This window comes from Micromys minutus, assembly GCF_963924665.1.
Source record: "Micromys minutus genome assembly, chromosome: 31".
NCBI lineage: Eukaryota > Metazoa > Chordata > Mammalia > Rodentia > Muridae > Micromys > Micromys minutus.
Window position 1 is genome coordinate 25413221 of NC_137966.1, and position 10426 is coordinate 25423646.

At 46.0% G+C, this 10426-nt stretch overlaps 1 protein-coding gene across 1 annotated transcript; it reads right to left on the reverse strand.

Moving 5' to 3' along the window:
• Nucleotides 1-4429: 4429 nt before the first annotated feature.
• Nucleotides 4430-5080, reverse strand: LOC308413189 (leydig cell tumor 10 kDa protein-like). The gene has a single exon (XM_080908060.1). It carries the CDS (start codon nt 5077-5079, stop codon nt 4792-4794), a length of 288 nt encoding a protein of 95 aa, XP_080764186.1. The 5' UTR covers nt 5080; the 3' UTR covers nt 4430-4791.
• Nucleotides 5081-10426: the final 5346 nt, after the last annotated feature.

Genomic DNA, 10426 nt, shown 5'->3' on the forward strand with positions numbered 1-10426 from the left:
CAGCTGATTCAAACCAGGTACTCCTAGCATAGGGGGCAGTCCCTTGACTATCTACCTAAAGAGGTCTCTCTCTAGAACTCCATTGGAAAAAAAATCTTCTTTGGAGATGAAAATATTAATGACATTGCTCCTCTCAGACACAGAATGTCTGGTTCATCCATTTATCAGCTAATTGGCCAGACAACCCCGGTGAATGTAATCTCCTCCACAGAACAGTGGAAATAACCAACCCTGTTCATCCAACCAGGTAGATAGTCTGTGTCAGTATCTAAAGAAATAGAGCTGCGTGGCTGATGAAGAGACTTAAATCTTGCTATTTTGGTGAATTATACTTGTGATATAATAAAATAAACACCTAGGTAATGACTTCTGGAGCTTTGCCAACTGTTGGCTTCTCTTCTTTAATGATTAACAAGTCGTGAAGGGGTTTTTCCTTCTACCTTCCAAATCAGAGTTAATGAACATACGTTAAAAAGAAGACAGCTCTTCAGACATGCTCAGGCCCCTTCTTCATATCCCCCAGTCCTACTTGTCTAGCAGAAGTGATTCATTTCATTTCTGAGTGGTGTTTTCTTATTTTGAACATCCATTTCACCATCCAAAAACACCCTGTCAAATCAGCCTTAGACACTGCCTATTAAAATCTTAAACTTCACCTGATAAAATATAATTATAGCATGCCTGGCATTTTAACATAGCACACACATGCGTCAAGCCAATTTTTCTAGAGTTAAGATTATTCCTTTGGATGTGTGAATGCATGACGAAGCTGTAAGGAAATATCAATATGTCAAACTCTAATATAGTTGAGAAAGTGAATCCAAAATAAAATTTTTAAAAAACAGAATATGGATTAAATGAAGAAAAATGAAGAAAAAGGCCTACAATTACTGGGTGAACTTACCAAATTATGCGATTAAATGATTTCCTAAAGGAGCATCCATTGATGAACTGTTTTAAATTCAATGGGCCATTTTTCTTTAAAGTTCACTGGGGCTATGGCTCGTTATCCCAAAATCTCTCAAGAACAACAAATATTCTTGTAATGTGGCAGAACAATTGAGTCACAGTTTCTGGAGGTAGAACTCCAAGTATCAGATACCTTTTCAAAGTTTAATTTTGTAAATACGTGGTTGTGGTTCTAAGGACCAAATGTGAGTTGTCTGCAAGAGTAGCAAGCACTCTGAAATACTGGACCATCTCTGCAAACTTTTAAGGTACACCCTCCCTGGTTATTGTCTAAGAAACACTGATCCTGCTGTATAATTAATACCTGAGAATGATTAAGTAGTTGGGTCAGTCTGCTTATACTGCAGGCTTAGACCTTAAGTCTACATTCAAAGTTACCTATAACCCAGCTAATAAAGTTGTTTGGATAAAGCAGGAGTCTGGGTATAAAGGATGTCTATGCATTATTTGATGCTCCTCCATTTTAAAAATGGGGCTTAATTCCTCCCTCCTTGAGAATAGGCTGGACTGAGTGCCTCCCTTCTAAATGGCAGGGTGGGACAAAATTCACAGCACTTAGGTCCTAAGCTTAGACCATGGGAGGCATTGCAGGTCCCCCTTGCTGTTTATGAGATCACTCATCTGGAGAAGTTGGTTGATCTGTTGTAGAGATACTCAAGTTACACCAGAGAGGACCAAGTAACAAAGAACTGGGGGTCTGTGACCCTGACTTGATGAACATGATGGTGAAACCCTGACCCAGAGAAATTCTGACATAAGTGTTCCATCTGCTACACAGAAATGAATGTTCAGTGCAGAAGGTTATCCACTCTTCCAAGAGAAGTCAGAGCATTAGGATCCTCTACATGTCCATAGCTAGACACTGTATCTGACCTGTGGTAGGCGTTCAGACAGTGTGTGTGCGGCAAGTAAGAGAATAAATGCCCACACTCCATATTTGAGCAATGAGGAAATTTCTTTTCACTAGAATTCTTCGGAGCAGTGGAGATTTATATCTATTACCAAGATCTCTGTCTACACAAAGCTGAAGCTAAAAAGAATTGAGGTTCCAAATGGGGAGCAGCCTTACTGCAAACAATGGGCGTGTGACCACTCAGTGTAAGCTTGCTACAGAACATGTTTGTTCCTTTGGATTCTTTGGGAAATCATCAATGATCTAATTTCCATGGCTTTTCATCTTAAATTCCATGAATTTCCTGGTCTTCAAATATCCTGGCGCAGCACTGAAACATTTCATCTTAAGAACCTAATGACTTGTCTACATTTGGTTCCTAAAAAACAAAATTCTTGCTTCTCCAAGGTGCTCAGCCTCTCTCATCCATCAAGCCTTGGACCTCTGCAAGCACAGCATCCCATCTCTAAACACTGACGTAATGGGGCAGCATCATGAGAGTGTCAAGATGGGTGAAAGATATGGAGAAGAGCCAAAAGTGAGTTTGTTCAAGGGTCACCACAGTGAGACAAAGAGAAAAAGTCCTTTACCCCATGGTTAGAGGACACAGCCTTCTAGAAATGCTGCCCGTGTATGAGCTGAGAAGACCCACTGTCACTAGCGAATGGCTTTGGCGTATGCCAAGATGTGAGACTTGATCTGGAAAGGCACTGCTGTTTTTGTATTCTGAGGTAAGTGAGGATGCCTAGCTTCTACTGGGCTTGTTGTCATTTTCAACAGTGTCAAGGACTTCCCCACAAAGTTTTGTCAGCCGCTACATACTAGCAACTAGTAAGAGAGACAATTTTTCCATGAACCCAAAGATGAAGAAAGAAGAGATACTCGTGACTTACTAAAATTTACACTGGTAGCTGTTTCCAAGGGCAACCATGTGCTTCTAAACTAGCTAAGAGACATCAGCCCAGAAATGGGTACCTAAGTTCTTCTAGCCCACACATGTGGATTCCTAACCTGCCCCCCACCTAGAGAAGCTCCATGCGTAGAAAATGGGATTCAGGTAACAGCCTGTCCTTCCAAACATGCTTCTGCCCTTGGCAAAGGGGCTAGGATCTGTTTTCAGGATTCTGGTTGTGTACATTTGGGCAAAATACCAGTTTTCTGGTATTTTATCCTTTGTCAGCTTAGGAGGTAGGATGCCCTAAAGCACAGAGTTCCCTTTCCCACAACTGCTGGCAGAAAATCGATGGTTCTAATGTGACTGTCACATGGGCATGCTGCCTCCCCTGCAGGAGGCACATCAAGTTGACTTTTAGGAAATATGTTTGCTGTCTCTGCCTGCATTTGCTTGGTTGGCAGGCTTATGCGATGTAAGGGCTCCTGGGGAGTTGCAGTCTGGAAGGCTGGCGAGCAGGGCTCCACCCAAGGTGAGATGAACATGTTCCTGTCTGTTGTGAGCTGTTTGCAGGTTCTCTATCCTCTCTGCCTCTGTCAAGAATCCTCCATGGCACTGCCTTGCTTGGGAATCCACTGGCTTCTTTATTCCACAGATGGAATTGGGAGGAGATTGGGTCTCCTTCAAAATAAAATACAGTACCATTGGTTTCAGGGGTTTCTAACATCTACTGTCAGGTGTACAAATAGGACTCTCTGTGATAAAGAAAATTACTGATATCTAGATGACCAAAGCAACTGATAGAAGAGTTTATTAGGGGTTTACAATTCAGAGGGTGAGTCCATGACCACCATGATGGGGAGCAACAGGCAGGAAGGCATGTGCTGAAGCAGAAGCTTAACAACCTGACCCAAAAGGTAGACAGAGAGAGAGAGAGAGAGAGAGAGAGAGAGAGAGGAGCCTTTTGAAACTTCAAAGCCTGCCCCAGGGAAACTCCTCCTCCAACAAGGCCACACCTCATAATCTTTCCCAAACAGCTCCTCTAACTAGAGGCCAGGCATTCAAATACCCCAGCCTATGAAGGACATTCTCATGAGGAGTTTTCTAAACTAATGGACTACTACTGTTTGCTTAAGATGAGGGTGCATGAACCTACCTACCAACTCACTAAATGTCATACAACTGTTCACCAGCAGAAAGTCAATGCTGCTACAAACAGAAGGTTTAGGTCATAAGTGAAAGAAATAAGTCTTTCAATATCCAGTCACATAAGTATAAAAACTCTGAGAAAACATTTCTCGCCACCAAGAACACTTGATGGAAGTGAGAAGGTGCTGCTACCACCTTCTCCCGTGCGGTATCCTCCTTGTGTTCCAGCAAATAAGCCCCACTCCTGCTCACACGGCAGCCATGAGTAAACCCAGTGGCATAAAATTGTGAAAGAACGTCAGAGTAGAAGTGGGCCTGAGAGTGAATAAGTGCAGAGGGTAAGTGTGTCAAAGGATTAAAACTGGTCAAAGAACTTACAGCTGCCATTTGGGTCTGATAATGGTATTTGATGGTGGTTTTTACAGTATCTGATAATATTTTCTTTTTTCAGCTTTTTTCTATTCATGTATGTATTTTTTTTTTTTCTGTGAGCACAGCTTTATTGGGTATCACTGGAGCGTCCCCAAGTGGCTCTGGATTATGGTGTGACAGGAGGAGGTGGTGCCTCACTGAGATACAGGGCCCTTCTTCATGTACAGACAATGTGGCTGACATCAGATGATTGGGGTGGGGGCCCTGCACCTGGGGAGAGGTTATTCCCACCTAGTCCCCGAACACTCCCCCACAGAACCATTGGAGAGACAACAGGGCCGAGTGTATCACACTCCATCACACCAGCAAAGGAAGCTGAGCACTCTTAGCACTTGGGAGCTAGCCTGAGGCTTTACCATCGCCTGCCCATTGTTCCAGATGCCACCAGGACTGGAGCAGGATCCACTTCCCTCAAGTCCAGCCAGCCTGTGGGGCCACCTGCAAAGTCCCAGTGCCTTCAGGATGGTGTCTTGCCAGAGGTGGTGGCCCCTGTCTTCTTTGATGCTCCCTTCAGCAGTGCAAGCTTCTTTGGCAGGCTGGAGCTGGCCTTCATCACCACGTCATGCTCAATCTTCTTCCGGATTCCTACTTCCAGGCTCTTCTTCAACTTTTGCTGCTGCACAACGCACGCCTTCTTGGGAGCGATGACTCGCCCGCCTTTCCGCGGTCCGCGGCTCCGCTCCGCCGCAGCAGCCCCCTTGCTTTTAGGTTTCTGCGCCTGGAACTTGCGTTGTCCCTGCGCCATGTTCCACCGCAAGCCGGAAGAGCTCATGTATGTATTTTATTCACATTATATTCCGGTTGAATCTCTCCTCACCTCCTGTCCCACCAATTAAGAAGGGGAGGTCTTACCAGCCTATTGTGAATAATTTGACCTTCCCATAGGTCCAAAGGTTAAATTATGGCCATTGTGATGGTGTAAGATCTAGAGAAGGGAAACCTATGCAAACTAGCCATTTAAACAACTGCATCACCACTGGCCCAACTTCTATTTCTGCCAGGCTCTGTTGTGCTGAAATGGCTCACCTCAGACTTAGTGTGAAGAATGTCTGTCTTAGTTTGGGCTTCCACTGCTGTGGACAGACACCATGACCAAGGGCAACTCTTATAAAGGACAACGTATAACTGGGTCTGCTTACAGTTCAGAGGTTAGTCTAGTATTGACTTAGCAGGGAAGCTTGGCAGTGTCCAGGCAGACATGATGTTGGAGGTGCCAGGAATTCTACATCTTTACCTGAAGGCAGCCAGAGACTGCATTTCACTCTGGGCAGAGCTTGAGCAAATATATGACCTCATAGCCCACCTCCACAGTGACACACTTTCTGCCAAAAGGCTACACCTACTCCAAAGGGCACACATCTCCTAATACTGGGACTCCCTGTAGGTCAGTTATTCAAACACATTGATCTATGAAGGACAAACCTATTCAAAACACCGCAATCTCCAAGGCTGACTGATTTCCTCTGGCACTCATTTGGAGCATCTGGCTTATTGGCATAGAGGCCAACAGCATTTTCTAACTGTTGACACTTGCCCCCCAGAAGGGAATCCAGAAGTCCCCCATTGATAGATCCCAACCATTTCAATCTGGAACTCTCTCTAGCCTTCTCAGTGAGCAATGAAAGTGGGACGCTCAGGTTTGGTGAGGAGCTTCTCAGGGTAGCCAGCTTCTTGGAGAAGTGAGCCTCTGTCAGCTGGGTCTGCCTGAGAAGAGCACTGTTGATTGTGGTGATGTCATAGGGTGTCACCTGGCTTTTCAAGAGAAGCATGAATTAAGGAGTGAATTGCCACACTCCCAATGCCAGCTGGAAATCCATTGACCCACAGTAGAAGTTAGCACAGTTTTCAACCAGAAGTTGTCTTTGCTATCTGCCCCCCACCTCCCCTTCCAGAGCCAAAAGAACAAGACATACACCCCATCCTCTAGCCTTGGACACATATGGAATTCTAAGTCAGTGAACTGAGTAAAACCCCGTACTAACTGGCAATATCACCAACTATTGTAGAAAACATCAAATACCACTATCAGATCCAAATAATTGAGAAAAATATATTTTTAAGGTTTCGAGTTAAGCAGAAGGTTTTTCACTGGAGCCATGTTCCCTGGTTTCTTTGGGAGTTTGCTTGGTTCTGTATTGCTACTGGTGAATGTTTGGTCAGCCTTCCTTGTTAAAGTCTTCATGAATGCACTGGTGTTCAGCAGCCCCCTTTGCCCATTTGATCTCTCCTGCCTATCTTTCTGTCCTCTCATTCACCTGGCTTGATTTGGCCACCCGACACCAGCACTCCCTCCTGTCCTTGGCACACGTGGTCCCAACATTCTGTCCCTTCATTGTCTGTTGGCCATCCTTTCTGCCTTTCTTGAAGGCAACCTCTTTGACCCTCCAGTCCTATGAGTCCTAACACAGATTCTCATGGTTGCCAACATCTGCCCTTCTGAGAAGAAAGCGCAGCACTGGTCAGGCCATGAATGTGATTTTCTTTCTTTCTTCAGCTTATGACCTCCATCAGGGCCAGAACACGCCCGTCATGTTCTCCACCCAAGACCTCACACATGAGAGACTTGCTGTGTGGATTTGATGGAAATAGGGAAGGAATGGAAGATATAAAGAGGTAGGAAGCCAGACCATTTCAGCACAATATGCAAGGAGACGCTCCGACGCCACCACGTGCACACGGTTAGTGACTCTGTGCTCTTTCCTGCTCTCATACCTTGCCCTCCCTGTCACTGCTTCTAAGAATATAAGGCTATTCTCATATGTGATTCTGTATGTTCTTTGCGTGTGTCTGTGTGTGGGTATGTGCACATTAGTGCATGTGACCGCAGAAGCCAAAGAAACATGTCTAATTCCCTGAAGCCAAACTTACAAGCAGTTATGAGCTACCCAATGTTGGTGCTGAAAACGCAACTCATGGCCTTTGCAAAAAACAGCATATGCTCGTAACCACTGACTGAGCCATCTCTCCAACCCATTCTGCTTGTCTCTCTTAAATGGTAACCAGGCATGGCTTTCCCTTCAATAATGGACAGTAACCAAGGCTCAATGGTCGTTTTTGACCAGTTCAAAGTCAGGCAAACCACCAAAGGCGGCTCCCAGACCACGGTGTGGCTGTTGCTACAGCCCAAGCAGGTTCCCCCCTCCCACTCTCCGTTCTGACCCCCAATGAAAACACACTATAACTGCTTCCCAACGCTTTCCACCTGTTCCTTTAGAAAAGAGGTGTTTGCCACTAAGAGAGCTGTTAACGCTGGGAGCTGTGTGATCTTCCAATCTTGAAAATAAAGATGAGACTGTTCTGGTCCCAAAGGCAGTTTAGCCTTAATTGCAGCCAGAGCAAATCAGCAAGTGAGAGGTGACTTGGCTGTGAAGCAGGGGATTGGTGGGGGAGGCGGGGAAGGGGGTACAATTGCTAATAAGATGATTTTCTTCCCTCCTCTCTGCAAAGTGCACTGATAAAAGCCGGCTCAAACCCACTGACATAAAGGGATCCCGTTCTGAAGAGCAAAGGGATTTTCACTCTGGACTCCCAAAGTGGCCGTAAAAGGGAAATGGAGATATTTGTGGATCTTCCAAAGCACACTTCAGCCTTTACTGCCTCCGCTGTAGAAGATGGCTCTCTGCAGGACGGGAGAGGAGGTGGGGCAATGGCTCGCCTTTCTTCACAAACTTGATGCTATAGTTCACATTGCCAGCATCCGAGTACAAAGCTGGGCACATTGGCAGATGCCTATAATCCCCGGCTGGAGAGGCAGAGATGGGAAGGTGCCTGGGGCCTGCCAGGCAGCCTAGCCAAATCCACAAGTTCCAGAGTAAGTGACAGGTCCAGAGTCATACAAAAACAAAAAGTGGAAAGTGACAAACACTGCTAACTCTGGCCTCCACATGCACATGTGTGCACGCACGCATGTACACTGAACACACAAACAAGCAGGTGGTAGAAATGGGTATAGCATTCACAGCACAGTTTTACTGAGCCCCTACCGCTTGCTACACACGGTTTGAGTGCTAGGAACAGAGCGTTGGCCAGAGGGAACCCCAGCCCTTGTGGGATGTGACATCACCCCAGAGAGCTTCTCATGCTCTTCAAAGCCCTGGGCTCACTGTTGTTCCCATACCTGTGGGACTGGCCATGCTCCAGCTGCTCCTCAGCAGGGAACAACTCAAGTCGCCACCCTCAGAGCTGCAGTATCCCTCCCTCCTTTCTCTTTCCACTTTTCTCACCACAACAACAGATTAAACACACATTTCATATTCTGCCACACCTCTGCTCTGACAAAAAATAAGCCAGCCCAACCTCATTCTCTTTACCTACCTCCTTCTCTCCTTCCCTCCCTCCTTCCCTTCTTCTCCCTCACTCCCTCCCTCCCTCCCTCCTTCCCTTCTTCTCTCTCCCTCCCTCCTCCCCTCCTTCCCTCCTCCCCTCCCTCTTTCTCCCTCCTTCCCTCTCCCTCCTTCCCTCTCCCTTCCTTCCTCCTTCCCTCCCTCCCTCCTCCCCTCCCTCCCTCCTTCCCTCCCCCTCTCTCTCCCTCCCTTGCTCCCTTGCTCCCTTCCTCCTTCCCCTACTCCCTCCCTTCCTCCCTCCTTCTCTCTCTCTCTCTCTCTCTCTCTCTCTCTCTCTCTCTCTCTCTCCCCTCCCCCACAACCTGGGCCTCCCATGCATATTTAATGTTTAAATGTTATCATTATTTGGGGGACAGGCCACAACATATGTGTGGAAGTCAGAAGACAGCACCACAGAGTCAGTTCTCCCTCTCCATCTTTAGGCAGGTTATAAAAGTAGAACTCAGCTCCCTGTTCACGGCAAGCACTCTGAACACCTCCCCAGGGCTCAAACCCCATGTGCTCAGGCACATCTTTGCTGACCACCTACATACACACTCCCATCTGCTTACTCTCACCTTCCTTGTAGAGCAGTATGACCTCACACATCACATGATTCTACCACGGTATAACCTATTTTCTCTCTGCTTCATACCACAACAAGGGGCAAGTGCCACAGAAGTAGAGACACGTCCCAAAGGAGTAGCAAAATTCCTGGAATATGGCAGGTGTTCAGCAAAGGTGGACTGAGTTATAGCTATCGAGAGAGAGAATGAACAAGCAAATCTACATTCGTGAGTGTGTTTGTGCAAACACACACAAATATATGCATTTGAAAAATACAAATGTCATAATACAAACCATATGTCTATTCACTTATAACAGAGACCAGGGATAACCAACAGACATATATACACAATATGGGTATGTATGTATATCTGTGTGTGCTAAGTTTATTTTTTGTCTCCTACCTATAATATACTCATTCAGTTAACTAATCTTTCCTTGAGCTGGTCACACACAATAGGAAACTCTCTGATGATCCCCAACTGTGAACTAAGGTGCCGTGTTCCAGGCATGGCTAGGGGCTGATATTATTCGGGTGAGCCTAGTAAACATATTTTAGGCTTATATTTTCAAAGTTCAGCGGATTGATTGAGACACGACCCTATTATAAGCCAAAAAGCACTTGTTCATTGTGTATATTCATGTAGTCAAGTATGTGTACATGCATATTCATGAATATATGTGCATATGTAGATGATGTATATACATGTATACACATTGTATTGGCTGGTTTTGTGTCAACTTGACACAAGCTGGAGTTAGTCACAGAGAAAGGAGTCTCAGTTAAGGAAATGTCTCCATGAGATCCAGCTGTAAGGCAATTTCTCAACTAGTGATCAAGGGGGGAGGGCCCCGCCCATTGTGGGTGGTGCCATCCCTGGCCCCGCCCATTGTGGGTGGAGCCATCCCTGAGCTGGTAGACCTGGGTTCTATAAGAAAGCAGGCTGAGCAAGCCAGGGGAAGCAAGCCAGTAAGTGACATCCCTCCATGGCCTCTGCATCAGCTCCTGCTTCCTGACCTGCTTGGGTTCCAGTCCTTTCCTCCCCAACTTGCTTCTTGGTCATGATGTTTTGTGCAGGAATAAAAACCCTAGGACACACATGTACCTGTGAGCCAAGGTACAGTGAGTACACACACAGATAAATGTGTGTATTTACATGCATATGAGCATGTGTTGTATGTACATGCAGGCATATGTATGAG

What these genes read in the sequence shown, in the direction of transcription:
- LOC308413189 (XM_080908060.1), bottom strand. Translation starts at nt 5,079, where the DNA reads ATGGCGCAGGGACAACGCAAGTTCCAGGCGCAGAAACCTAAAAGCAAG.